This window comes from Neurospora hispaniola (genome assembly GCF_033458365.1).
Source record: "Neurospora hispaniola strain FGSC 10403 chromosome Unknown B0T23scaffold_7, whole genome shotgun sequence".
NCBI classification, from domain to species: domain Eukaryota; kingdom Fungi; phylum Ascomycota; class Sordariomycetes; order Sordariales; family Sordariaceae; genus Neurospora; species Neurospora hispaniola.
The window spans coordinates 1425504-1452357 of NW_026944412.1; the positions used below are offsets into that span (position 1 = coordinate 1425504).

Here is a 26854-nt window from a genome sequence, read left to right on the forward strand (position 1 = left end):
GCCACGTCCATCTCGACATTGCACATTAGTTTGCAATCCCTTGGCTTCACCAAGGCTCTTATTGCTCCAGGGCGCTTTGCCTACTTTCTTGTTTTAAAAAAAATCTACACCTCGCTGCCTTGCAATCTTCCAAGGGGAAGACGGAGAAAGAAAAGCGTCCTTGCGTTCCCAAGCCCGGCCAACTCATCACCCATCGCACGCCATTTCGCTCCGCCGTTATTTTGCGCAGGCCTTCTATTTTCAGAAAGCCCCAGACCGCGACCACGGACCTTCCGACCTTTTTTTTTATTTTTTTTTTATTTTTTTATTTTCCCAACCGCAAGCTGCTGAGTGTGATTTTCGTGACAGGAGCTCAGATTCCGCCGCCTGCTTCCCTCACCCGAGGGGTTCGCTCATCACAACACCGAAGCAGCGGGTGCGCCTGTCTCTTAGGTGATCGGTGCGGTCGTGCAAGGTACTTCAGACTCCTTCTGTCGCCGTCGCCCTTTCACGCAAACTTTTGGGTGGTCCTCGCGTGTGCTTCTGGGCCTTCATACACGGTTCGCTCGCACAATAGCAGACGCAGGCTGCGGCGAGATTTCGTCCAACGGCAAGTGACAGGCGAGACAGGTTCAGAGATGTCACACGAGGGCGTGGTCCATCAGTCTGGGGGAATTGGCGGAGAGGTAGGTGTGTTCCTCAACCGTTGCTTCCTGTATCTTTTTTTTCAGTTATTTCTTTCCCCGGCTCTTTGTCAGGCCCGCAGGCTGGCTGGGAGCCTGGGTTTATGCCGTGCTCACTTGGTGGTGGCATCCACGATCCACCTGAATTTCACAATGGTCCCGTCCATCAGCCGTCTTGATACCACGGCGTCCCTACCTTACCCTCTCACCGATCATCTCCCTCAGTGGCTCTTCCCTGGAGGGGGCTTTTTTATATTTTTGTGGCTTTTATTTATCTATTTCATTTTTCCTCCCCCTCTTTGCCTGGTTTATTGTTTGGGAGTGTGTGGCTTTTTTTGGGAGAAGCTCAGGCTGGGATCACTGCCCTTGTCCTCTAGGAATGACGGGCATGCCCCTGGTCCATCGTGAGCTCCTGGCAAGCCCAAGGCCCGCTGGCATCCTAGCTGGCTTGCGAGCAAGTGGTGTGCAAGAGTGGGTGTGTCGCATGTTTGAAGAGAGAGAGAGAGAAAGAGAGCATCCACTCGGGGCCACTTTGGTTTCTAGCTGCTGCTAGCGCAGTGCTTGTGGCCTCGTCGTGCCTTGTCGATGGAATTGCCTTTTCGGAGGAGAGTCTCCTTCTTTGTGTGTCCCAGTGCCCCCTTGTCACTCCCGCCCACCGTACCCGACACTGGACTAGGTGCGCCGGCCTTGCGCCAGTCTGCACCAGGACCGGTCCACTGAACCCACCCCGTCTGCACTCGCAGCCTGCTGCAGTCTGCGCTCTGCAGCGCTGCACCCACCGTATCTGCTCCACATCGCATACGCCCCACTGAAGATGCCCTGGCTGGTTCGGTGCTTCCAGTAGCATTTGAGCCCGGCATCCGTCCCATTGAGCAGCAGCAAGCACTGGACAGACAGCCAGCTCTGACCAGTCGGCTGCCGTGGCCGACCATCCCTCTTTTATTTGAACCGACGCTTGCCCATCCCCGACCAGGCACGCCCACTCTTCTGTTACATCTACAAACTAACCCGCTCGCTGTTAGATGGCCGCAGGCTCGTCGTCGTCCCGCTCAACCAACTCTGATTCCTCCTCACCAGTAGTCGCATTGCAAGCAGGCAACCGAAGCACAGGTAGCACCGTCAACAGCAGTAAATCCAGGAGTGCCAGCTCCAGCATCAGCACTATTAGCAGTAGCGCAAACACCGGCAGCGCACCAGCAACAGGAACCTCGGGAACCGCTTCAAATACCCCCTCCTCCCACTCCTCCTCCTCCTCCTCCTCCTCCACCACCGTCTCCGCTCTCGCCGGCAACACAATCGCAAAGGCGAAGTCGAATTCTGTCCGCGATCCCGTTGCCAAGCCCCCACACCCGGCGGTTTCAGGCTCCCAAACCCGACAGCAGGCGCACTCGCACTTGAGCTCACTGTCTGTTAGCTCCCAGCGCACTGGTGGCATTTTCGCACTCGCCGCCGCCGCCCTTGACAAAACCTTGGCCGGTTTAGGAGAGCCTAGAATCCGGTCACGTCAATCAAACGGTCGTCTTTCCGCCGGCCCCGAGTCCCCCGTTGGCGGTCCTCTGCTGCCCGGCCCGGACAAGTCCTCCCGCTCCAGGTCCGCTTCCAGGTCTTCCCCCGAGGACGAAAGGCACTTGGCCTCCTCGCTAGTGCCTCGGGATCCCAATCCCCCTTCACAACCGTATAGCGAAACCGATCCGAACAGACCTCTGCCCGTCCGCGTCAGCCGCGTTGACAACAAGATGCATCAAACTTCCTCGAGACTGTTGCGCATGACGGATGACGATCGCCCGTTCACAAAGGTTAGCATGGTCTTGAGCAAGCAAACGAGGTCCATGAGACACTTGCTTTGCACCACCGAAATAGTCTGCCGCTAACTCCGCATGCGCAGGATTTCAAAGATCTCTTTTCAACGTTGATCGTCTCTCTTCTTCCCCTCTCCGCCCATCGCGTTCGCCTGACCAAGGTGGAACACACCTTCCTGTCTGAGGATGCCATCAACAACTTGGGCTCCCTCAAATTCTCGCAGTCCAACCGCATGCCGGACCCTAAGGACCCTTCGCGCATCGTGACCACTACGACCACAACAACCTTCTCAATGGCCAAGGACATGGCCCGTTCGATATGTCAAAGATTCCTCGAGGCCAGGTTTATCGAGTCTGCGGATGGCAGGTACCAACAGGTATACAGCATGAAGGGGTCCGTATGGCAGCTAACACCCAAGGGAATCTCCATTTTGGATCGCTTCTGCTCCAGAAACGGCATTCAACAGAAGCAAGTCGCCGAGCTCATCGGGAATTCGTTGCCTCAGATCGTCATTTTGGAGCGCAATCCCCAAACTGACAAGGTGCTTACCGACCGCGCACTGATTGAAGTCATCTTCCGCCGGTTTATTGGACCCAATGGCTTCAACATCAAGCAGAGTGTGAGCTCGGCGGACTCGGATTCTCTGAGCGACTATAGGGATGGTCTGACGGGTGTCAAGATGGCTGCGGAACGCAAAGTGAACGGCAGGACCTACCGAGACACATTCACTGGAAAGGCTGCAACGGACTGGTTGATGGACTGTTCGACCGCAGTCGACCGCAGGGAAACAATTGAAATCGCCTCCCTTTTTGTCGAGTATGAGCTCATGGAGGCCGTTCAGCAAGACAAGGCCCACATGCAACAAAACCCCGGCCACCACCTATTTCAACCCACCAAGCACGCCATCTACCAGGTTACACCCAAGGGCAAGGACCTTGTCAATGGAGCGTTGGTTCGCGGACGGCCTTCCGAAAGTGATGGCCACTCTGCGTCCCGATCTGTTGGCATCGCGCGTGATTCCAATACCCAGCGCCTAGACAAGATCCTCAACGAGAATTCGTTGCGTCTGCTCTTCCGCGAGAACCTCCGTGAGACTCACTGCGAGGAGAATCTTGCCTTCTACTTGGATACCGACGAATTTGTTCGTCAATGCAGAGCAGCGATCGACCTTGCGCAAAGAAGCCCCAACAGCGCGGCTTCCTTGGATGGAATCAAGGAGATCATGGCTCAGGCCTACGGCATCTACAATGCTTTCTTGGCCCCTGGTTCTCCATGCGAACTCAACATTGATCACCAGTTGCGTAATAACCTCGCGACACGTATGACCAAGGCGGTGGGCCAGGACGTCACCATGATTGATACGCTTCGAGAAGTCATGGCGCTTTTTGAAGATGCTCAGAACGCTGTCTTCAAGTTGATGGCGAGCGTAAGTTGAATCCAAAACATGAGAGAAAGGGGATCATCGGAATCATCAGCTAACAAAGACACAGGACTCGGTTCCCAAATTCCTTCGCAATCCGAAGTACGAGCAGACGCTCAGGAACTACGACTTTGATTCGATTACGCCCGTTCATGGCCAGGGACGCATGGTGGAGCGCAGCCAGAGCAGGTCGAACCGCACGTGAAGTCTACACGCGTGTGTGGCCGAGAATAGGTAGGGGACGAGAGAATATCGACCCTGACCCAAGTCTTGGAATAAAAACCCGATTTCGAACACGTTCAGCATCTTCTCTATAATATGGGGAGCAGGCTTCATGTCCTTGTGCATAAGGGAGTCTAGGACTCCCGTGTTACTTCACTTGTCCTGGTGGCTAAATATCTACTAATTTTGTTACCATCTTTCCGGTTCACTTACTCTTCTTTGGAGATATACGGCGTTCAAAGGATAACACGCGACATAGATGGGGGGAGCTGGTCACCTGCATATAGTCTCCATTTACTTTGTCATCTTGGGGAAGGATTACGAACTGGTCAAGGGGGGTTTCTGACGGCATAGGGAAGGTGGGCAAGGAAACGGACGGTTTGTTAAGGGAAAGGGAAAGGGTGATCAATTGCATTAAGTTCGATGGCACCATTGTTCTTGGGGGCTGCACAATATTGTTCAGGCCAGGTGATAATCAACTCATTACTATAAAGAGGGCTTCCACGCTGGGAAGAACCGTGTATCAATCAGTCTGTGTGCAGAAGAAAGCTGGCTGGGCCAGCTTAAGAAAGAGAAGGCATGAAGGCAGAGGCCAACAAGACTTGTTTATGTTGGTTGGGGGGAATGAAGGACCGACAGTGTGTGGAAAGGCTCACTGACGGTGCTCTGTCCCATACCTTGGCTTCGCAAAATTAGAATCAGTTTAACAGCCTACTATACAGTCCAATACTGATATGTTTGTTAGCTCGAAACCTTGGGTCAACTTCCCAAGGCGTTTTCATGCTGTGATAATGATCTATTCAAAGTGAAATGTACCGTGTTGAATCTTGTTCATGCCTTTTGGATCCATACGGGCCACTCATTGAGTCCTTGTATAGTTTTGGACAATTCGGAAAACATCTCGTCCAATGATGTACTACACCTAAATACCAAGCCAACAAAACAGCCAGCACTATATTGTAGGTTGAGTTTGGAATTTGTGATTTAAAAGTCAGGAATGTGCTGCGGTGACCAGTCGTCATGGGAGGTGGCCGTGGAATGAGTTGTGGGGGGAGTCTCTTTCGCACACATTCTTGAGGCATCGTGAGTGGTAGTCGTAGCAACATCACAACATTGGGATTTGAATTCAAGCGCTGGTTTGTTTACAACTTGAGTTTGTATCCCTGGGGTGATTAATACACTCATCAAAGTCCATAAAGATACGAGACCTCTGCTCACTTGGAGGAGGTTAGCCCATCATCATCCAGCATACTCCAACCTCAGTCACTCCCTAACACATTCTTTCCAGTCACTCATTAGTTCACTTTTGGTGTCACTCACTTCATCCACACGACATAATCTTCCTTTCCCTGAGAAGACTCGTGGCTCTTTCCCAACAAGACATCACAGACATCCCGTCCTTCAGCCATCGCTAATCACACCTTCATTCAATCTCACTACCTAGTCAAGATGCATCTCACCACGCTCGTCGTCACTTCTCTCGCCGCAGGCTCCGCCTCCGCCTTCCACTGGGGGACCAGCGCCCCTCCCGCGGGCTTTGGTGCTGCCGCCGCCGCTACCGACGCTGTCGCTCCTGCTCCTGCTGGTTTTTCCAGTCCTCCTTCTGGCCCTCCTCCTCCTCCTCCCCCTTCTCCCGGTGCTCCTGGAGCCAGACGTCCAGTCCAGGCTGATATGGAGGAGGAAGATGCCGCCGTCACTGCCACTGCCGAATATGAACCTGATTGTGAAGAAGATGAAGATTCTGTTGGTGAGGGCGAGGACAACGACGCCGTTGTCGCCTCGAGCACCACCATCTTCTGCCCTACGCCTACCAGCTTTATTTGGAATGGAGCTCCTGTCGCGGTGACGGCTCCGACTGTTCTCACCCTCCCGTGCACCACCGATGCCGCGGGTGCTACTGTAAGTCTTGACACCTTTTCCTTTTCTGTTGTTCTTTTTTTTCCAATCGTTTTCGTCTTTACAGTCGATATCCACACCACAAGCAAGATAGAATGGTACAGATTCTAACCACAAAACGAAAGGCCGCCCCCTTTCATCCCCCTCTCGCTCGTCCTCCCCACGGTCCTCACGGCCCTTGGTCCGCCTGGGGTTCCGCCGCCCCGGCCCCGAACTCGTTCTCTACGGCTTGCGACTCGTTCGTCACCCAGACTGCCGTCGCCACGGCTACCACTACAGAGATGGTTATCCCTGTTACTCATGCCGAGCCAACCTGGACCAAGGCTCCTGCTCAACCTAGTGTTGTGATGGCTGGTGCCGCACGTGGTTATCCTGCCGCTGCCGCTGTGTTGGCGGTGGTTCTTGGTATGGTTGGAGTTTTTGGCTTTTGAGAACACCATCTGGATGATTTTGTTTGCTTTTTTTTTGGGCCATAATGTATGGATGAATGGACCGTCACAGATAATTGGTAGGCGCTGATGGTGTAACTTGACATCTATCTGCCTTTGAGATGAGCGTGCTATCTTGGGGATTTCGCTTCTCTTCTTTTTCTTTGCTAGGGTTTTGCTTTCTTGTTTAGATTTGTATTTTGAGAGTAATTTCGTCACATTCTCGTGCTGTGGTACTTTGCATTTAGAGTACTTTTTGAGACAATACTAGATACACTTTTGAATTCTGTTCACCTTATACTTTTGCCGGCATTAAACTTGTTAGCGTGGTAACGAAACTGGTATGAGAACCATTCCAAGCCGTTATGAGTCCTGAACTTGGGTGCATTCCTTCTGCAAAACAAACGTGAACACAACTTATTCATTTGCAAGTTTGATTCGAGTGGGTAAGTGCCAATGGACACCTAGTTGAGATTTGATTATAACCTAGACTGCCGCCGGGCCAGGACACCAAAACCATGACGTCGATGTGAATATCAAGACGGGTTTCATCCCTCTCATTACCTTTATTCCTTTCATTTGTCCTCATAGTCTTCCATAGCCACAGATTTCTACGTACATCCCTACGATCTCGTTGGTGTCTTGTCAGTTTTGCCGTTGACATGGTGTTCCAAAGTCGACATTCGCTTGTCCTAGACGAGCCTACGAGTAATTCACTTGATCCCGTCCTGACCGTGGAAGAAGACCCGACGCAACAAGGTAAGCCTACAACACATATTTACCGTCTTTGCAGAGCAACATTCAAATCTCCCTACACCACCTCGCCAACACATTCCCCAACTTCACCGCCCCCGGAATCTCCTCCAATGCCACATCAACCCTCCACATCTTCCCCTCCAGGCCACCTCCGCTCTGCCCCAAAGTCGCTCCAGCCCCCCTAGCATTCGCCCCGCCTCCGCCCAGCGAACCCGCAGCAGGCACCAGCAAACCCAATGTAACCAGCCGTTCCCATGCAATACCCGCAATCCCGCGGCCCCAGACCCTGGACCCGCCGCCGAGAGCGAGCAGACCGGCGCTAGCGCTCTGCACGCGCACCCGGCCCATAAGCGACGTGTACTCATCGTAGGCCATGGCGAAGTTGACCGTGTCGGTGTGGGCGACGATGTCGAGGCGGGCGGCGGCGATGAGCATGGAGAGATCGAGGTCGGAGAGAGAGGCGAGGAGGTGAAGCTTGGAGTCCGGGGGTTCGGTGGTAGGGAGGGTATGAGTGAGGGAAGAGGAAGAGTGTACCGCTGGAGTCGGAGGTATCCTCAAGGTTGGAGAGGAGGGGGAGAGGCTTGATAGGGGGAGGATGCAAGAGGCTAGGAAGGCGGGGACGGATTTGGTGCTGTAGAAGTGAGATTCTAGGTGATGTTGGAAGGCGGGGGTTTTGTAGAGGGTCTGACGGTTGTAAGTCAGCACAGAGGTCTACAGTAACAAAGTAGAGAAGACAAATAGCATAGAGAGGATGCGGGGGAAATGCAGCTTACCGTGATCTTTCTATTCCACCATTCGAAAAACTCAGTATGGCCCTCCACCGCCTGGTCGATCCCCTCCGTTTCCATGTCTTCTTCATCAACCATCAGACCCTGCTTGCAAATCTCCCAGTACGCAGGCAAGCTCTTCGGTGGAGAGAGATACACATATCGATGGCTAAACCGACTCTTGACGCGCTTCTCCAGACTCTCGACAACATCAATCCTCGTTGTCAGGCCCAGAACGGCGATGGGCGCCTTCCTCGCCTGGGCAATGTCAAACAAATTGTACAGTAAGGTTTGTCTGGCATGTGTGGCAAAGAGATCGAACTCATCGATCAAGAAGATGATAGACCTAGATGTCACTCCATCCTGCGGTACCAGACCAATTTCCGCAGGGTGAGATAAAAGCGCCAGCAAGGACGCCATGGTGTCGGCGTGGTTGTTGGTGGTCTTGTTGATGAGCTCATCCTCGACGGCCATCTCCTTGCCGAGCTGGCGCCAGATTTCTCGGAGAGCCAATTTGTCGTCTGTGTGGATGAAGCCGTTCAGCCTCACCACGTGGAACTCATCCTTATGCTGCGAAGACATGTCGGACATGATAGACTCGACCAGCTATGGCGATTCACTGTTAGAACTAGCCCACTCATGTGTTGTTTTCAAATTTACAAACAACGAGACCACTGCTTACCGTCGTTTTCCCACTTCCTCGGGCGCCAATGACCATCATGGAGTTACCTTCACCTGCCACAATAGTTTGCTCGACCAACTGGCAAGTCTTCGCATACGCCTCTTCCTGACCACGCAGCTTGATCCGCCGCCCACCCGTGCAGCGCTCGACCAGGACTCGCTGCAGAGACCGTAGATGCCGCTCAAAGTTTGGGATATCCGGCACCTTCTCTTCGGGTACTGCCTCAACCGTAGCCACCGTTTCGTCCTCTCTGCGCGTCACTGTTACGTCCGCTGATGCCGATGGTACAGCCTTCTTCTTCTTCTTCTTCTCCTTGTCTTTGCCTAGCTCCAAGCACTCGCGGCAGAACCAGTCTCCTTTGGGAAGGCGAGGGATACCGTAGCACTTTTGATGAACAGCCTTGTCGCAGCCGTCGCAGAAGACGATCTGGTTACCTTTTCTGGTATCTGGCTTTGAGCAGATCACACAGACCTCTTCATCATCGTTGCTCCCAGCCTCTTCTGTGTCAAATTCTTCATCCTCCGCTGCCGCATCTTCGGCATCTTCGCCGTCTACGGTCGGTGATTCAGGCATGATTCCGTTCTCTCGGGATGCTGACTTCTTTTTCGTCGGCAGGTCATCAAACATAACTTCAGTCGACATCCCCTTTCGTTCCTCCTCATCCTCTTCGTCTTCGTCATCCACCTCCTTGGACTTGCTAAAAGCCACAGTCTTGCGCAGTAGATCGCCATCACCGCCCACTCTCTTTTTCCGGGGACTCAATATCCCTCTGAGCTCTGGTTGTTGCTGCTGTCCGGCCCGTTGATGGCTCTTCTTTCCATCCTCGTAATCCAGGTCCGCCAGAAGCTGGTCATCGATAGCGTCGTCAGGTTCCTCTTCAGAATCGCTGATTTCCACCAAGTCTGCTGGTTTCTTCTTTGTTGACCTTGGTTGCCGTCGAGAGACCTTCGCTGGGGCTGCATCGGTCACCTTTTCCGCCGCCGTGATCCTGTCAGCCTTCCTCGGCCGGCCGCGTTTCTTGGGTGGGGGTGGATCTTTCGTAGCGTCATTTGACCCATCAGTCGTTACTGCTGTTGCTTCCTTCGGTTTCCGCTGCGGGCCCCTCTTCTTCTTTCCCTCCTGCTTCTGCTGCTTGTCTTCCGCCCGTTGAGGATCCGCCCTCGCATTGAGCTTCAACTCATCCTCCGAATCATCAGGGATTGTGTAGATATCATCCTTCGTTTGGACCGCAGCAGCCGCAGCTCTGGACTTCTCGCTTGTGCCCCGTCGCTGCTTCGCCTGTTGCCCTTCCCCTCCCAATACCTCTTCCCCCTCGCTATTAACCACCTTAGCGGGGGGAGGCGAAGGATTTTCCGACCCCTTGCCGCCCTTGGCGCCCGCCTTATCGCCTGTCGGACCAAGACTCCTCCATGTTTCCTCAAACACCAGTTTCTTAGCCGGTGGTCGTTCGACGATGAACCTCTTCTTGGCATTGGCGGCGACAGGAGTGTGTTGTCTTGCTGCTTGCTGCTTTGCTGCGCTGCGGCGTGCCGATGTTCTGACCCCCGCTGGTGTTGCTATCACAGGTGGTGTAGTAGGCAATCCGAGGACGGGGCTGCTAGCTGCAAAGGGATCTAAACCTCCTGTCGTGCCGGGTGGCGATGAAATCATGGTCTGATCGAAGACAGTGCTCAGTCGCTGTCTTTTGGATTTGCTGATGGCACTGGCCATTGCTCCTCCCGGCGTCGATATTGGTGGTGCTCTGTTCTCATCCGTGATTTCTTCGTCCTGCAGACGCGATCGGGGTCGCTTCATCCCTGTTGTGTGAGTGTCGTTGCTTTTGGGAGGCATGCTGCTGGAGAAGAAATGTGAATGCTTTGTTTATTCGGCTGTCCTTTGTTGATACGTTCACTTGGATGAATGGCTAAGCGTTGATAGCTCCGTTGAGTTGTTGATAAAAGAACATCGGCTTGGTGTGACTGCAGTGCTTTTATTCCCAAATCTTCAAAGTGAGGTCAAGAGTGAGTTGCAGTAGCGGTCGAAACGGTCTCCAGACGCGTCTCACTGCAACCAACTTGGGATGCCAAGCACGTTCCACTTTATTCGGCTGGGCTGTCCTGACTATTCGCACAGTGCTCCGAATTAGCTATGTATCGATGTACTTCGTTGCCCAGCCAATCGCAACCCATCATCACCTATGGTATTCCTTTCTTTCCAGGGGACAATGTGCAAGTTTGCTCCTTCGGCTTTCTATTTTCCCTAATATACTATCATTTCAAATACCGAACTACTAGTGTATGTGGTAAACGCTATTCATTATCATTCCCCTTCGAAGGGGATTCGTTTTGTGCTCTATATATCTGTATGCCCACCCATGTTCCATCAAGCACGCCGTACGAAGAGTCGAGAATAATGTCTACTACCTAAACAATGATGCAACGCAGTTTTATGCAAGAAGGAATCCGTGCACTGTCACCACAAGGAGACGAGTTGTACGTGAAAGGCCACCCAAAAAAAGAAAAAGAGAAGGACGAAATGATAAGTTCACGGGTATCTCTCTTCGTTCGCGACCTCTTCTTTCCGGTACATGCATGCAAATCTTACGTCCACTCTCCTGCTTCTCGTTACTTCCTTTTGAATCAGTAATGCCCCTCAAGCTGCTACCGACACATACTCCACCCCATCGTTACAGGTTGATGATGTCCACCTCCGAAAAGTCAGGCGGATTGCGACCATAAACTACACGCACTTTACTGTCTAGCGCAGTGCCCTCGTTGCTGATCCAAATATACTTGCTAAACTCCTGGGTCCGCTTGATCTCATCGTCGCTCACGCCGATATCATCACGAGGAATCCAGACCGTGGGGCGGCGGGCTCGTAGCGCATAGTGTTGGAATGCTTTGCGTACAAGCACGTCGCGCTCCTCTGGGGTAAGATCCTCGATTTCGTCGTGATAGCCGCCAAACAATGCATCTCCTATCGCCCGCTGTGCTTCTATGTCCTTCTGACGGCGTTCGTTGCGATAGATGGTGGCTGTGCGCAAATTCTCTTCCGCCTTGCCAAACGCCGCTTGCCGAACCTGCCTGCCGCCTCGTGCTGCCCAACTACCAGCTTGAACGATACCCCTGACTGGGTTAAGCTTTCCCAGTCGAGACAGGCTATCGGCTTCTGACTTGGTTCTCTTGTGCAAGTTCCGAAGCTCAATATCTTTCCCGTCACTCGCACCAGGACCTGACCGATTAAGCGCAGTGGCTTCATCGTCATCCCGGATAATGCCCAGTCTTCGTTCCTGGGCGCGCTGGAAAGCTTCGTCGCGGATCACGGCTTCGTCTTCAAATGTGATGGGGAGGTACCGAAGGAGAGGCCCGAAGGAACGGTTCAGCAGATACTGGTACAGAATGGTTAAGATAAGGGCAATGATCATGATGATGGCCTGAGGAACGCAGGCGACTTGATCGTTTTCGTCCACTGCCAAGAAAAAGAGACCAATAAGGCAGAGCTCCATGACATAAAGACCAGTAAACGTCTGGTTGATAGCCCGCGGGTACAAAACACCACCGGTGTCGGTCCGGAAACGAGTGACGTAGAGCATGTTGTACCTATGCGCACACCATAAGAGTGCAAAGGTGATGATGGCAAAAATTGAAATGAGAGGTGCCACAACGGAGTAGATCAGAGCGATGCAAGCGAAGTTGGTGTAAACTGGGAAGAATGATCCCCAAGTGACGCTTGGGAGTTGAGTATTGCGCGTCCATTTAGCCCGCGCCGTGTTGTCCAAGATACGAGCCATGATGTACCACATGAACAATGTACCGATCTGAAGGAGCGTTCCCGAACTGGTTGACAGCGCCTGGAGAATCATGTAACTGAAAAAGTAGTTCGCGGCTTTGGGGAGGTTCTCCGCCAGAACTTCAGGGGTACTAGTGATATCCTGCGTAATGTTTGCAATCGTCTGAAACGTACTTGACGTGATGGAAACGACGAGGAAGACCTGTACGAAGAGGAACGCAAAGTAGTATGTCTGTACCGTCTCCGTCGTTTGCGAGCCAGTCTTTGCGCCTTGGAAAGTTGCGAGCCAGTTCAGTGCTATTGGAACCAAAATCAACAAAATCGCAAGGACAGCAGCAGGCAAAACACCAGCCACACCCTTGATAACGTTGTGGATTGTTTTGTTCTCGACCAGCCAGTGGAGCCAGCTATACTTCTCCACCAAGGCATCGAGCTGCGCCAGCGACGCTGTCCACGCAACGGGAAAAGCCCACAGGATAAGCATACCAGTTACCACAGCGAAGACGAGAGCACTTCGCGCCCATTCGTGCCACCATTTGATGGCCATGTTGTCCCAGATGACGTCGTTGGGCGAGATTTCGACCGTGCGAGGGGCCATTTGCTTAGGGATATGGTAAGTAACGGATTGGCAAGCCATATGCGCCGCGACTTGGTGGTTGAACTGGATAAAAGCGGAGTTCATGATAGGGTACCGCTCCGGATGCTGCTGGTCCTCCTCGATTTCGAGGTTCAACTTTGCCAGCTCGGCCCGGCACCAGTAAATGGTATCGACCTTCTTGTTCAATAAAGGCAAAGCTGGGAGCCAACCAGGTGTCCAGTCGAAGAGCGCCAAACGATGATGAGGCCGGTCCTTAGCCGAGAGCCACTTTTGCCATTCGGCGCCTTCCTCTTTTTCTGTTGCGTAATCTTTTGTAAACGCGGGAGGATACTCCACATCCTCAATGTCGCTGTGGTAGAAGGGGATAGCAGCCTTGAATTTCTGCCACTTTGTCCTCTCGACCTTCCAAGGGTAGTCCTCGCGTTCATACCCTTGGGGGACCGGAGACACATAACCCCCCGATGGAGGCTTCCAGAACTCGTACCACCTGGTCTTCTCAGTGATGTACATATCATTCACATTTGAGACTTTGCGAGTGGTGTTACCTATTGTTCGTGTATCCGACCCTTTCTGCAGCGTCGAAGCTTGGGTGGCTTCAGAGAGGGTATGGGCGTGGCGAGCTTGAGATGCTTGCAACGGAGTCTCTGATGCAAACGACGGTTTAGGTTGTGCATCGTCGTCTCCTGGATGTAGTTTGGAGTCGTATTCGGAGCTTGTAGAGCTTGTCGGCGATGATTGTGGTCCGTCTTTGATGAAGTCAAAGCCGCCTGTACGCTCCAACTCCCCTTCGACATTCTGTTGAAGAGCTTTGGGAAGGACAAGAATGTTGTGCCCGGTTTCTTCAACAAAACCAACTCCCTTTCTGAGTCCTCTTCCTAGGTTTTCGCCTACTTTGAAGAGGCCGTTCGCGCCCCGCGGGCCGTGATGCGGAGACCCTTCGCTTTCGCCCTCTTGGATATCGCCCAGTCCCTTACCCTCCGGTTTCTCTCCCCCGTGGACAGCCGTCGCAACGTCACGCGGCACCGAATCGTCGTCCCCTACACTTAAGCCTCCGTTGTCCTCGGCGCGTCGTTTAGCCTCATCGTCCTCGGCTTTTGCACGATGTTTCCGTTCCTTCTTCGATTCTGCCTTGACCTGATGAGCTTTGCGGATCCTCTTCTCCTCCAGACTCCTTTGTTTCAACTGTCTTCGCTTTGCCTCGCGGATCAGTTCTGTCTCGGCTTCTTCCAGCTGCACATGGATTGCATCACGCCTGTGAATCTTTTCGAGAAGTTTGGTAAAGTCCCGTGTCAGCCAGACATTTCTAATGCCGCCAGGGAAGACGTCGAATAAGCCCCGCAAAGCATCCTCGGTGAGCCACTTGTCAGGAATCGAGCTCACGAGGACTGTGTTGGCAGATGCGCGCAATCGATGTTCGGCACTGGTGAGATAGTCCTGGCGGATTTTGACGTATACGCGGAGTTCGGCGAAGAAGACGCCACAGACCCAGATTATGACGAGAAGAGCTAGAATCAGATGGGCCCAGCGTCGGCGGTAGTGTTCTGGACGAACATTGCCCCAGGCCAATGTATCCAAGCCCGTGGGTACGTCAGAGTCCTCTGTATCCGTGGTGTTGGTGTCAACAACCTGGTGGCCGAGTCCCCCAACGTAATTGATAGGTATCAGGATGGGAATGACGACAATGGCGATGGGAATGAACAGGACCAGCAGAGTCTGGAGGTATCGGAGGAAGAAGTATGCATCGAGACCGCATTTCTTGATGATTTCACGGTCGTTGTATCTGAGCACGGTAGATAGTAGGTTCCATGGACTCGCAGGTGGAGGTTCTGTTCTTTCGCGTTCGGGGACGAGGTAGGTTTTGGGTTTACTGTTGCGCAACATTGTTAGTAGGAACCAGTCTGGGCTGCAAGGTGATTGGTACTTACAAGATCCTGGCTAGCTTATGTCGTAGGAGCAAGAACAGTCCCATCTGGACGCCAAAAACGACCAACGAAGTAGCCAAGGCAGTAAGAAAAGCCACAAGACTGATGCCTCCAAACTTTTGGGCTGAGCCCGCTGCGTCGGTGTTGGGTACTTGCTTGGGAGGGACGCTTGTTGTTGTAGTAAGCACCCTCGATGATGTCGAGCTACTCGAAGAAGATGTTAAACTCGCTGACGATGTGATTGTCGACGCTAAGGCGGTTGATATCGTTGATAACACAGATCCCGATATGGACGCTGTCGATACCGCGGTAGTTACGGCCGTTGGCAGCGTCGAAAGAACTGTGGAGGTAGCCATGATGGCTGATGAAATTTGACGGCCTCTCGGGGCGTCGAGGTTTGTGGTGGAAAGATATCAGTGGTGTGGCTAAATTGGTAGATGTATCTAGACAGAAACACTCGATCGGGAGGGAGCTGAGTAAGGTATATTAAGTTCGAAGCAATGGGTCGCAGACCGCTGTTTGCCGAAGCTAGAGCGACGGCGCGACTAGGAGGATGTTGTCGGCACAGGCATCGGCTGTGTTTTGTGACAAAACCTTGGAGAAATGGAGATGATTAATTCTTGGCCAGGGCCATGCGCCCCTTTCCCAGCCAGTGGGATGGTGTAGGAGCGGTCGTCGATTCTTAGTTGTGTGTTGCTTTGTGGTATCCCGGGGAGGACAATGGGAACAATGGCAGAAGGCGAGATGGGTGTCCAAAGGCGAGTCGAAGGGTTGCAGAATTAGGCGGATTGATAAACGATTAGAGGAAGGAGCCCTATAATCAATCTAAGGGACTTGGGGTAAAAGAAAAAAAAAATGGCGGAGAACCAGGAGAACGGCAAGTATGATCGACAGACAAGAAGAAGAAAATTAGAAGTGAGGTCCGAACAAGCGAGACTGGAGGTGGTTGTGGGAGGAAATCGAAGAAACGGAAACCGGCGAGTTATCGCTATAGTGACGCTAGTGTATGTACGTATCGGTCCCCCATGACGAACCAAACTGAAAGGAGCCAAAAGGATGGACGGTCTCCGGGGGCACTTGCTTAGGTCGTTGGAGCACGGGCGTGGTGGCCTTTGAAACTTGTTCGTTTTGTTGGCTGAGTTCATCTCATCTGAAAGACGACCTACAAGATCGGGGCCGCCATGGAGCCAAGCGGGACGGGTTCCAGTTAGTTCCAGTGGGCCAAAATGTCTTGCTTCTCCCTTATGATCTGATTGGGCCCGACACCAAAGTACCCTGGTGACGTCTGCGGCTCCTCTGTTGCTACCGTCATGGCCAATCATGCTGCAGTATCGGTGCCACCCCATGCCGGGCGTTACTTTGCAGCATGCCCCTGACTCCAGTTGATCATTGCGCGCCTATGAATTCTGCCCGACTCCCGTCCCTTTCCCTCATGTCATTCAGTGGCCGTTAGTTGACATGGTTGGTTGGATGACATGTCCATTGGGAAGCACCGAGGACAACGAAGCCGCAGACGCGCGCTTGACTTGGACTTGGTCTTCACACAGAACTTCTTGATGAAAAGGAACCACAACGGCTACCTGATGAAACATCCTTGCGCAACTGAACCCCCCACCTAACGGACGAGCCCGTTGTGGCTCTTCACCACGAACTGGTCTTGGTGCCCCTGAACGACCAGGCGTGCATGGCTGTACAACCGCAACCGAGCTCAGAAAACGACTCGGCGGAGATTTGTGCGTCCTCTAGTGTGGACTTTGACAGCTTCCGATTAATTTCCGCTGGAACTTGGCACGCAGACCTTCTCTAGTCGGCACTCCTTTCTACCTTACTACAGTATGTACACGAGAACATCAAACGGGAGGATACTAGTCGAATATGCGGCGATTGATCGATAAACGGGCAAAAAAAAGTTGTGCCCTCCCATTCTTGAGGTTTGTTCACGGAGGGTATGACGCCACAATGGGAAACAACTTATTGAAGAGTTGGTAATGCGCCTGCGCAATGCAATCCACACAGCAAAGCATTGCAGCAAAGTGTAAAAAAGTGCCACCGCACCGCGGTACACTGGCCGAGTCGCACCGTGGCAGAGGCACGGCCGGCAGTCCATGCCAAGCACGCGTCCTTGCATTCGTCCATTGGAAGAAGCCAACAGATTTTCGAGGTACGGAATTGGGAACTGGGGAGCGAGGAGGGTCGCGCGATAGTTGTGGACTTTCCGTACTGGGGCTATGGTGTTGCACGTGCGTAGGTAAATGGAGACTCGTTGGCGACAGGAGGCCTCTCTTGTGTTTACTTTTAACTGGTGTTGCGCGGGCTCTTTGCGTGCCTGAGCTTCCATCAACGCATCTCCTGTTGTTCGGGATATCGGGGCAATAATATTAGTGGCTGCTGCGCTTCGGCTTCGGCGTGCGCCGTAGGTAAGGAGCAACATTTCTCCTGCAGAAAATCCCCAGACCAAATATCAACCAAACAGAGAGGCCACTGCAGCAACCGTCCGGCACCAACAACGCCGGGTGCTTTCAAAGCCCATGATGTGATTTTCTTTTTTGGATATACCTGAAAACGGAATAACATCATCTATCTCGCCCCCTCCCCCCCTCCCCAACCGTTTCGGATCACTAATGACCGAGCTGGTGGCCAGGGGCATTACCTCAATGTCGCCTTACCCTCCGAGAGACACTCTAGTGTTTTTGCCCGAGATGGCATCTATGACTAAACTTACAACCCTTTAGGCATCGTGTACAGCTCTGACGAACGACAAAACCATCTGTCCAACATGCCATGGCAGAAATGGATTGCAGATGATTAAGACCTCCAGGATGAAAAGTCAAGATCGCTGGTGTTGACATTCACAAAAGCAGACAAACCTCCATCCCGGACAAACATATTTCCCCGTTAGTGTACGGCGTCAGGCAGGTAGTCGGGTACACTACGGGCACTGGTACCAACACCCGCAAAGAACGGCCTAGAAGATCATTCAGTTGGAAGCCCTGACTGGTATGTACCGCTGAACCGGCAGTTCCCCCGCACTTTGGGGACCTCCACGTGGACCTGCCTCCTCCCCCAGGTTTTCCAGTTACGCCGTAGTCCCGCGCCACACACAACCTCCAACGATCACCACTGTCCACTCTATCCTGTCTAGGAGACCCGACTGGCCACGCACGAAATGTCGCGGGGTTCTCCCGGATGGATGGTGGAAAGGGTAAGTGGAAGGGAGGAAGTGCCTATGATGAAGCTATCTACCTACATACTGCGCCGTATGGTTTTCCCGCGTTCTCTTATCCTGGACCCCACCTCTTCCGTTTAGTTACTACCTTCCATACTCGAATCACATGGATGTGTTTCAGTAGTTTATACACAAGCCGGCCGTCGATAATATGATGGATCACTTCACCCGGTTTAGCTGCCGAGATGGGAATTTATAACACGGCTTCACCCTCTTCCTCTTTGTTCCTGACTTGAATTTTATTCTGTTCTCTTGGATTTTGACCTACAGTTGAGTCTCCCCACTATCTATTTACCAACACACCACAATGACCGACTTCCGCGATCTCCGTATTGCCATCATCGGCGCAGGTAAGCTCACTCGGGCGGTGGAAACCCAAGAATGATGTTTCCACCTCACCGGGTACCGAGGATACTGACGTGGGGGATCACGCAGGAATGGGAGGGTTGGGCACTGCCCTCGCCTTCGCCAAAAAGGGGTTCAAGAACATTAACGTCTACGAGACAGCGTCGAACCTGGGCTTCGTCGGTGCCGGTATCCAGATGCCTCCAAACGTCGTTAGGATATTGGATCATCTAGGCTGCTGGGAAGAGATCGAGAAGGAGGCCACAGATGTCAAGGAGACGAGCATCAGGCGTAGGTAGCATGCAGAAACACCCCCTTCCTCAGGCGCCCTTTTTTGGCTTCGATCCCAGAAAATAGAACAAAAGACTGACCAGGTCTTCCCAAACTACAGAAGGAAGCACAGACGAGGAGCTCGCTCACGTATCCATGCCCGACATGCGCGAGAAGTACGGATTTCCCCATTGCACCGGCCACCGCTCCTCTCTCGCCGGCGGCCTCTACAACGGCTGTCTCAAGGAGCCGGCCATCAAGTTCAACTTTGTCACCTCACTCGTCAAAGTCCTCTCATGGGGGCCCAAGCCACGTATCCTGCTCAAGTCGCGCGCGCAAGACGAGCCCTTCGAAGTCGAAGCCGACATCCTGCTCGCCTCAGACGGCATCAAGTCCGTCACGCGCACGCAGATGCTCTCTGAGCTCGGGCTCACGTCCGAGGAGGAAGACACGGGACAGGCCGCCTACAGAATCATGCTGCACCGGGATCAGATGAAAGGAGACCCGGAGATGCTAGCCCTCCTGGACTGCGACACGGTGGTGCGCTGGATCGGCGAGCGCCGACACATCATCGCCTATCCCGTAAGCGGGCACACCATCTATAATCTGTCGACGGCACACCCAGACACCAACTTTGCGGGCGCCACCAACGCGACGTACACGACGCGCGGCGAGAAAAAGGCCATGTTCGAGGTGTTTGGCACCTTCTGCCCGCTGGTGCACCGCATGCTTGACTTGGTGCCCGAGGGCGAGGTGTGCGAATGGAAGCTGCGCATCCACAAGACGCTTCCCACCTGGGTGCACGGGTCCGCCGCGCTGCTGGGCGACGCCTGCCACGCGACGTTGCCGCATCTCAGCCAGGGCGCCGCCATGGCCATCGAAGACGGAGCGGTGCTGGCCGAGTGCGTGAGCAGGATTCCTGCAAATAAGCTGAATAATCCCGAGACCGTTACCAAGACGCTCAAGGTGTTCGAGATGCTACGCAAGCCGTATACGTCAACATTGGTGGACTTGGCATCACACTCGGGCCGCGTGCTACATCTCGGAGAGGGCAAGGCGAAGGAGGAACGTGATCGGCTGTTCCGTGACAACGGCAAGTCCGGCGTTGTACCAGATAAGTGGGCAAGCCCGGATGTGCAAAAGATGATTTATTCGCATGACTGTGTAAAGGAGGTGATCGAAAAGTTTGATGAGGTCTTCGCTAGCATTGCATGAGGGAGGAGGGAGGATCAGGTTGTGTGTATAATCTTGGTACTGTACTTTTGACGGTATGTGTAGCGCGGCGTAAAATGCTGTTTACAATTGAGGGTTTACCTAGCTTTACCTACTTCTTATATGTAACTGGGTCCAAATAAGCCGTCATCTCTTATATAAGCCATGCGTGTAGCAGAAAGAAGTGGACGAAACTGTGGACCTGTGATTGACACCCCCGTGAGTTTAGATATTGTCAACGTTTGCTCGCCCCTAAAACACATCCGCGGGATCGTAAACCAGAGCTGTTAAAGTGTGAGGAAAATTCAGATGCACCGGCATTCGTGAACACACAAGGACGGGATATGCAAAGGCGATCGCGTGGGAACGCAAGGAAGATAGATGGTTACTGGTGTAGGAAGAAGAAATAAATCCAACATGGATGTGAAAGTAAAGCAAGCTAAAAGCAACTGTGTAACCAGCCCAGGTTCCCCCATTGCGCCTCCCAAATGCGTAAGACAATCAATCAAGCCTTGAGAGGCTCATAATTAGCCCTGCCCCCCTTTCTCGAAAAGAACATCGTGCTAGGGTGAATGTTTCACATGCCCGGCTTGTAACTGATAATCAGCGAGACAGTGACGTCGATTTCGAGCGCCACCAGCACCTCTTTATCAGCGCAAACGGACCCTTTTACTGCCCGTCGCGGCCAGAGACAGAAAACATACACCCCTCAACCATTCCTCTCCTGTCTCGCATCGTTTTTGGTTTGATGCCATTATTTTGTGTTATTGTTCGTTTCTGACATGGTCCCGTTACGGTATGAAGCGGTTTCGGATTGCGTTTAAAAGATGGCATCCAAGCAGCAGCAGAGGGCGCAAGTGCCCAGAATCGCCATGCAGACGCCCTAGAAAGAAGTTAGTGAGGATGATCTAAAGCCGAGCCACGCCCACGACAGCCACCTCGGACAAGACTCACATCGGAACCGCTCTTCTGCTCTACCGGCTGCTGGTAGTACCCTTGAGGCGGGGGTCCCTGCTGGTAATACGCTCCCGGTGGTGGTTGCTGTTGCGGGTAGTAGCCCATCTGCGGTCCTTGCTGATATGGTCCTGGCTGTTGCCCGTATTGACCCTGCGGCGGGTATGGGCCTTGCGGCGGGTAGCCGGGACCCTGAGGAGGATAGCCCTGTGCCTGAGGGGGATAGTAGCCGCCTTGTTGTGGCGGAGGCTGGCCGTAGGGGTAGGCACCGTCCTGACCAGGCGGGGGAGTGCCGTAGCCGGTGTAAGCAGCCTGAGGAGGCTGAGGCTGGTTGTACGGGGGTGGATCTTGCTTGCCGGACATTGTGTCTGAGATCTCTCGTGGTTGCGTGTGCGACGGAAAGGTGATGTTGTGGGTTTGAAAAGCTGGGCGCACAGCAGTAGACGGTTTAGAAGGTGACGGGTTCTCGATCGCTCCCCAAGACACGAGTCATTCGTTCGTTCGCGGGGCGTGGAGAAAGTTCGAAATTGTTGGTCGATCTTCAGGTATTTGCGTGCAGTTTGGTGGATATGGCTGAGGCAGACTCCAAGGGCACTAGCCGTTTCCGTCTGGGACCTTGGGTATGCTTCAAAGACTATACTTGACTAGAGGGGTGGTAACTGAGGGAGGTCAACAAAGGTCGGCGGGTGGATTTTGGTTGCGGGATGAACGGAGTTTAAAAGGCACCACGGCGAGCACGGGAAAAACGGGGGACGCTGTCTTGTTCGTTCTTTCGAGGCGCAGCGGTGGTCGCGTGGCAATCTGCAGTTAGGCACCTGCTAGTGAGCTATAAGCCATTATGTACCAGCACCGACCTAATACATGCCGTTAATCTTGCTGCACTAACGAATGGGTATCTCTTACAGTCACTTGCCCCTCTAACGGAACCCTACACTAGGTTCTCGAACCGAACCACGTCGACGTGCGACGTTTCGCTATAGCACCCATGTTAACGGGTCGAGATGGTGAATTTCATTGTCAATGAAATGAGACATGGTTGAAACGGGATGGGAAGTGTTCTGTTGGTGGCCGAGGCTCGAAAAGGGGCATCTCAAGTGGAAATTACCTCAAGATAGCGAATTGATGAAGCGTTGCCAAGTCGGGCAATTCGAGAGGTGGGAATTCAATCATGATGATAAATTCCCTGGGCATCTTTACATCTTTTGACGGGTTCCATACTTCTTCCATGGCCTCCTAAAAAGTTCCTCGCGTTCTAACATTCGATCTCGTATCTCATAAGGACAGAGCTTTTACTCAAGTTGTTGGGTCATCAAACGTTTCATGTGTCAGCTGCTGGTGATCCGTCTCCCCAATGGAAAGCTTGCGCCACAACGGTTTCGGCTTGCTCCCTTGAGGACTAACGATCCGTGCCGCTGATCGTTCGCTAGATGATGCGTATATGTTCAATGAGACGGATTCAGGTATATATATGCACCTGCTTTTGCCGATAAATAACTCTGTAAAGATTAGCAATCATCTCATGCGGCCCTGTGCATGATATCAAAACCGAGGCGGGTCTGTACAAACAATAACTAGATTTAAGCGGACGTTTGTGCTTATTTTGTAACAACTTACGGTAACCTATACAAGAGCTCTTGCAGTGTGTGCAAATGAGTGGTGCTTTGCCAACAGCTTGGCAGAATACTCGCTCACTGTGTGTTAGTGCAAATCCATGAATCCACCATCGTAAGCTTCACCAATTGGCCTTGGCATTTATCGATCACGCATGCTCTTTTCACCAATATCAGGTTTCGACACTCACCACTCCTCAGTTTCTAAAACACAGCGGGGGGAAGAGAGAAGAATAAAATAAACCGGTCAATATTCTGCATACAACCCCTACTTGGACTCTCAGTTCGCTCGTGGGAGGTGAGAGCTATAGCCAACAGTCACCTTGTCATCAAACAACATCATTTTCTCCTTACAGCAAAACAACGGCCCAAATCAAAATGACTTCCGCCGTCTCTCCAACAGAACCTCAAGGGACACCCTCCCTCTCTGACGGGCTCCTCCACTTCCCCACCTCCTCGGCATTGAAGCTCGAACCGCATCTTCCACCGCCGCGTTCATCACCATCTCCCACGATCACCATGACCAACAGCAACCCCAACCAAAAGCCCTTTGTAACCCTGACCTTCGCCACTTCCCTCGACTCCTCTCTCTCCCTCGCGCCCGGTGTCCGCACCACCCTATCCGGCCCGCAATCCAAAGCCATGACGCACTTCCTACGCTCTCGCCATGCCGCCATCTTAGTGGGAGTTGGAACCGCCGTGGCTGATGATCCGGGGCTTAACTGCAAGATACTTTCCCCTTTGTCCTCTTCGCCAGAAGGGGTAGGAAATGGAAAGCGGGAACAGCATCCTAACCAGCCCCGACCTATCATCCTCGATCCATCTGCGCGGTGGGAGGTCTCAGAGAAGAGTAAAGTTGTCCAGCTTGCTAGACTGAAACAGGGATTGGGGCCGTTTATTTTTACCGCGAAAGAGGTGGGGGAGGTGCCGGAGGAGAGGAGGGCGGTGGTGGAGGGGGTTGGGGGAAAATATGTGCGTGTTGAGGGTTTGAAACTCAAGGGCGAGGGCAAGGGCGAAGGGGCAACGAGTAGAGAAAGTTTTGCCTGGGCTGATGTGCTGCGGACGATTAAGGAGGAAGGCTTGGATAGTGTGATGATAGAAGGGGGAGGAAGTGTGATTAATTCGTTGCTGTCGCTGGAGCAGGCAGGAGAGCAGGAGTTGGTGGACTCGGTGATTGTCACAATTGCGCCGACGTGGTTGGGGGCTGGAGGAGTGCTGGTTTGCCCTCCGAGGGCGGTAGGGAGGGATAGGCAGCCGGCGCCGCCGGTGAGACTTAGGGATGTGTCGTGGCAACCGTTGGGGGAGGATGTGGTGTTGTGTGGTAAAATCCTGAGGTAGAGCATGGGGACAAAACATGAAGTCTAGCTAACATCAACTTAAGGGTGTCAACTTGCTGTCGCAATTCACTGACTCCAAACTGATCACGCATTCCTATCCTCCTGGAAAAGCTTATGGCACCCAGCTCCGCGGGTAAGGGTCTAATGCTTATCATATCCACGTTGATTTTACCTAGCCACTTTACCAAAATCGCCTCGCTATCGCTTACAACGGAGGAGCATTCAAGCTCAGAACTTATTCTGACACTTCCATCCATGTTGTTGTATAGTTGACGGTAGCCAATCGAATCCGAGATGATCCAAGACACTATCACCAACAGTGACCTGACCGATATTTTTCTGAAGGCATCAAGGTCATTCCTGCCTACCGACCGCTTCCACCCTGTAAGCCCGTTTCGCTCACATGTTTGGTGCTCAAGACTTCTTCAATCCAAACAGATTTCTCTTCTTCTTTTCCTTCACTGGCTTCTCTGTCTTCCCGGCGGGCGGAACTGGAGGCCTTGCGCCACTTCCCCCAGCATGCGGAGAAGCCGTACCACTGTTCATTGTCATGGCACCCATTGCCTGCGTTGGGGGATGTACCGATCCAGCTCCGGGAGGAGCGGCTGCGGGCGGCTGTTGCACGGGCTGCGGTGGCGGTTTTGGCTTAGCATAAAAGTGCTCAGGGACCTGGGGCTGCGGTCGGTCCATCGGCAGGCCGAGCCTTCTTCTATCCATCGAAAGGTCCTCCAGTTGTCTTAGGTATAGCTGTGGTGTGAGCATGTGGCTGGTTACAAGATAGATGTCGCGGTTTCGCTTCTCCGATTCTTCGTAGCATATCCGCGCCTCTGAGTAGGTCGCCCCACCGGCCATGAACACGATGACCCTTTGTCGATTCTCAACCTGCCGGCGATTAGCTGATGCCCACCTCGGTGCTGCCGAGCGGAGTGACCCTCCTGTTGTCATAGCAGCATCGGCAGCCCCGCCATCGGTTGGAGGTCGTGTAAAGGGGAAAATCGCTGGGTCGAGACAGTTGCTAAACAGATCCTCAAGCATGTGCTTGACAGCGGGTTCGAATCGAGAGAGGAAATTATCTTCGTCCGCCGGATTCTTTACTTGGGTCCGTGGGAACAACGGAGGATGCGGTTTTCGTTCCTCCTTCAGTTTCCGTGTAGGCCGGGCACCCAAGTGCTGGAGATTGGTGATTTTGACCTTTTCAGCGGGCTGCAGGGCCGCATGGTTGAGCAGCCTGTCAATGTCATCAATGATAACCCCGTCGCGGTATAGCACGTAGATGGCAATTAGCCGCAGCCGCTCCACCCAGGTAATAGCTTCATCATCCAAAAGCCGCACCATCTGCTCGAGAATATCTTTGGGCTTCTTATAATCCTCATCGAGACCGGTAGCCAATGTCTGCTCCACTGAAGCGACGTCGGGCAACTTGCGACGCTGGAAGATGTTCATAGATTCCTGAGCCATGGTGAGGTGAAGCGAGTAGGCCTCTTTCATTTCCTGGAACTGCGGCAGGCCCGCCAACATGTCTCTGATCGCATTCAAACTCGTCGTATCCTGATTTTGGTTGGTGAAGTTGGGGTTCTGCTTGATGAAGTTTTGGAAGTCGCTCATAAGTTTTTCAATCGTGTCCTTCATATGCCGGTGTCGGTTCTCGACCCACACCTTGTCTTTATCAGACAACTCCATGTCCTTCTCCTCGGCCTCTGGCGTGCCCTCGTTGACGGTCATGTGGAAGGTCACTTTGTCGCCTTCCTTGATAGGAAGGAGGTCGTGCGCCATCGCCTGGTATGTGAACTCGTGGACCAATGGTGCCATCAAGTCCATTGACCTGTCCGCAATCAGTAGATATCCCTGCGGCCGTGTAGTTTGTGGCGGGAAGTCGCCCTTGAACTGTTTGTAAGCGTCAAGCTCGTCCTGTACGAGCGCAGCAAGGCGTCCGCACAGCGCGCTGGCACGATATTCGCTGTTCCTGGGTGCGAAGAACCTGATCTTTGGATACTCGCCCAGTGTTATGCATACAGCGGCAATCTGCAATGGCTTTAGTCCATGGAACAACAGATGGGGACGGACTGGACATGGATATGCCCTACCTTTTGAGCCAGAGCGTCCAGATGTGGCATTGCAACGGCCTCGCAGCTCGGATTATACAGAATAGGAAAGCTATAGGGGTCCTTAAAAGACACCAGGTGTGACTCGCGAGGGAAAAAGTCAACCAGTAGCGGTCGCGAATCTACGTAGGTCTGATTAGCAAAAATGCCCCCTTAACCTTGTCCAGGCTTAGGCAAGGTACCTATTTTCTGAGGAGCAGAGGCCAGTCGTGCCCTTAGTTCCCTCCCAAGAATGCCTGTCCAAAGCACAGTAGAGTTCCGATAGCGGCCCTTTGCCAAATCAAGGATCAAGCACTCGACAATATGCGGGCGAGGCGACAAAATATAGATAGCATCCATGCCGGAATTCTCGTCTCTCGGTTCCTCGATTTCTTGTATATTAGCGATATTGACGTTGAGAATGTCATCTTCTTTGACGGAGCTTTCGATTATCTTTTTGGAGACGTCGTCGACTATCAAAATCCTCCACTATAATGCACAGTCGTATCAGTATAGGACTCCTGTCGGCCGCGGTGGAAGCAAGAGGGGAGTGGTGCTCACGTCGCGCTGGACAACACTTTTGATGGCATTGATAATGGCTGAATAGCGAGGGGGTTAGCAGCCGTTCTCCTTGCGGAAACCCCACGCACCACGGGGATTGTCGCATACCATCGTGATGCTCCTTTACTATCGAGGCTGCTTGGTCCATAACTGCTGAGGTGGATTCGAAAGTTATGATTTGGGCAGAGCCGGCTCTTGCCTTTGATTACAATGGGAAGCCCTGGGGAGATGAAAGAGCAGAGGATGATTGACGTGGCTGTTCGAGTTGTGGTGCGTAGAGGCAGACCATCCAGATGCGACGACTCGACGAGGGGATGGCGATGCGCGCGGCGGCGGT

General features: G+C 53.0%; 9 protein-coding genes across 9 annotated transcripts; 5 read left to right on the forward strand and 4 right to left on the reverse strand.

Annotated features, from left to right (window-relative positions):
* Positions 1-266: 266 nt before the first annotated feature.
* On the forward strand, positions 267-1330 carry B0T23DRAFT_386580 (uncharacterized protein). The gene has a single exon (XM_062837628.1). The coding sequence runs from the start codon at positions 618-620 to the stop codon at positions 1068-1070; it is 453 nt and encodes a 150-aa protein (XP_062689878.1). The 5' UTR covers positions 267-617; the 3' UTR covers positions 1071-1330.
* A 265-nt stretch (positions 1331-1595) lies between these two features.
* Positions 1596-4198, forward strand: B0T23DRAFT_213696 (regulator of G protein signaling domain-containing protein). The gene is made up of 3 exons (XM_062833601.1): positions 1596-2458; positions 2548-3888; positions 3953-4198. Exons 1-3 carry the CDS (start codon positions 1685-1687, stop codon positions 4085-4087), a joined length of 2250 nt encoding a protein of 749 aa, XP_062689879.1. The 5' UTR covers positions 1596-1684; the 3' UTR covers positions 4088-4198.
* Positions 4199-5481: 1283 nt separating this feature from the next.
* Positions 5482-6431, forward strand: B0T23DRAFT_422583 (uncharacterized protein; the record flags this gene model as incomplete). The annotated part of the gene is made up of 2 exons (XM_062839802.1): positions 5482-6003; positions 6126-6431. Exons 1-2 carry the CDS (start codon positions 5554-5556, stop codon positions 6429-6431), a joined length of 756 nt encoding a protein of 251 aa, XP_062689880.1. The 5' UTR covers positions 5482-5553.
* A 798-nt stretch (positions 6432-7229) lies between these two features.
* Positions 7230-10283, reverse strand: B0T23DRAFT_406989 (origin recognition complex subunit 4 C-terminus-domain-containing protein; the record flags this gene model as incomplete). The annotated part of the gene is made up of 3 exons (XM_062839152.1): positions 7230-7868; positions 7958-8557; positions 8634-10283. The coding sequence occupies 3 exons, from the start codon at positions 10281-10283 to the stop codon at positions 7230-7232; spliced, it is 2889 nt and encodes a 962-aa protein (XP_062689881.1).
* Positions 10284-11278: 995 nt separating this feature from the next.
* On the reverse strand, positions 11279-15488 carry B0T23DRAFT_213722 (DUF221-domain-containing protein). The gene is made up of 2 exons (XM_062833603.1): positions 14925-15488; positions 11279-14866 (listed from the first exon to the last, which is right to left on the reverse strand). The coding sequence occupies exons 1-2, from the start codon at positions 15275-15277 to the stop codon at positions 11299-11301; spliced, it is 3921 nt and encodes a 1306-aa protein (XP_062689882.1). The 5' UTR covers positions 15278-15488; the 3' UTR covers positions 11279-11298.
* Positions 15489-18454: 2966 nt separating this feature from the next.
* On the forward strand, positions 18455-19977 carry B0T23DRAFT_323997 (FAD/NAD(P)-binding domain-containing protein; the record flags this gene model as incomplete). The annotated part of the gene is given in 3 exon segments (XM_062835383.1): positions 18455-18514; positions 18528-18783; positions 18884-19977. The coding sequence occupies 3 exon segments, from the start codon at positions 18455-18457 to the stop codon at positions 19975-19977; spliced, it is 1410 nt and encodes a 469-aa protein (XP_062689883.1).
* Positions 19978-20611: 634 nt separating this feature from the next.
* Positions 20612-21442, reverse strand: B0T23DRAFT_213731 (uncharacterized protein). The gene is made up of 2 exons (XM_062833604.1): positions 20929-21442; positions 20612-20857 (listed from the first exon to the last, which is right to left on the reverse strand). Exons 1-2 carry the CDS (start codon positions 21289-21291, stop codon positions 20795-20797), a joined length of 426 nt encoding a protein of 141 aa, XP_062689884.1. The 5' UTR covers positions 21292-21442; the 3' UTR covers positions 20612-20794.
* A 1187-nt stretch (positions 21443-22629) lies between these two features.
* On the forward strand, positions 22630-23876 carry B0T23DRAFT_422588 (bacterial bifunctional deaminase-reductase; the record flags this gene model as incomplete). Its single annotated transcript, XM_062839803.1, has 1 exon — positions 22630-23876. The coding sequence occupies exon 1, from the start codon at positions 22917-22919 to the stop codon at positions 23874-23876; it is 960 nt and encodes a 319-aa protein (XP_062689885.1). The 5' UTR covers positions 22630-22916.
* A 206-nt stretch (positions 23877-24082) lies between these two features.
* B0T23DRAFT_213770 (Sec1-like protein) lies at positions 24083-26805 on the reverse strand. The gene is made up of 5 exons (XM_062833605.1): positions 26626-26805; positions 26518-26555; positions 26160-26445; positions 25960-26099; positions 24083-25897 (listed from the first exon to the last, which is right to left on the reverse strand). Exons 1-5 carry the CDS (start codon positions 26663-26665, stop codon positions 24290-24292), a joined length of 2112 nt encoding a protein of 703 aa, XP_062689886.1. The 5' UTR covers positions 26666-26805; the 3' UTR covers positions 24083-24289.
* Positions 26806-26854: the final 49 nt, after the last annotated feature.

What these genes read in the sequence shown, in the direction of transcription:
- B0T23DRAFT_213696 (XM_062833601.1), top strand. Translation starts at nt 1,685, where the DNA reads ATGGCCGCAGGCTCGTCGTCGTCCCGCTCAACCAACTCTGATTCCTCC. An exon ending in ACGATCGCCCGTTCACAAAG is followed by an intron (nt 2,459 to 2,547) that starts GTTAGCATGGTC and finishes CCGCATGCGCAG; the next exon opens with GATTTCAAAGATCTCTTTTC. An exon ending in TCTTCAAGTTGATGGCGAGC is followed by an intron (nt 3,889 to 3,952) that starts GTAAGTTGAATC and finishes ACAAAGACACAG; the next exon opens with GACTCGGTTCCCAAATTCCT.
- B0T23DRAFT_213722 (XM_062833603.1), bottom strand. Translation starts at nt 15,277, where the DNA reads ATGGCTACCTCCACAGTTCTTTCGACGCTGCCAACGGCCGTAACTACC. An exon ending in CATAAGCTAGCCAGGATCTT is followed by an intron (nt 14,867 to 14,924) that starts GTAAGTACCAAT and finishes GTTGCGCAACAG; the next exon opens with TAAACCCAAAACCTACCTCG.
- B0T23DRAFT_213770 (XM_062833605.1), bottom strand. Translation starts at nt 26,665, where the DNA reads ATGGACCAAGCAGCCTCGATAGTAAAGGAGCATCACGATG. An exon ending in AGTAAAGGAGCATCACGATG is followed by an intron (nt 26,556 to 26,625) that starts GTATGCGACAAT and finishes CTCGCTATTCAG; the next exon opens with CCATTATCAATGCCATCAAA. An exon ending in AAAGTGTTGTCCAGCGCGAC is followed by an intron (nt 26,446 to 26,517) that starts GTGAGCACCACT and finishes TGTGCATTATAG; the next exon opens with TGGAGGATTTTGATAGTCGA.
- B0T23DRAFT_386580 (XM_062837628.1), top strand. Translation starts at nt 618, where the DNA reads ATGTCACACGAGGGCGTGGTCCATCAGTCTGGGGGAATTGGCGGAGAG.
- B0T23DRAFT_213731 (XM_062833604.1), bottom strand. Translation starts at nt 21,291, where the DNA reads ATGTCCGGCAAGCAAGATCCACCCCCGTACAACCAGCCTCAGCCTCCT. An exon ending in AGCAGAAGAGCGGTTCCGAT is followed by an intron (nt 20,858 to 20,928) that starts GTGAGTCTTGTC and finishes ACTTCTTTCTAG; the next exon opens with GGCGTCTGCATGGCGATTCT.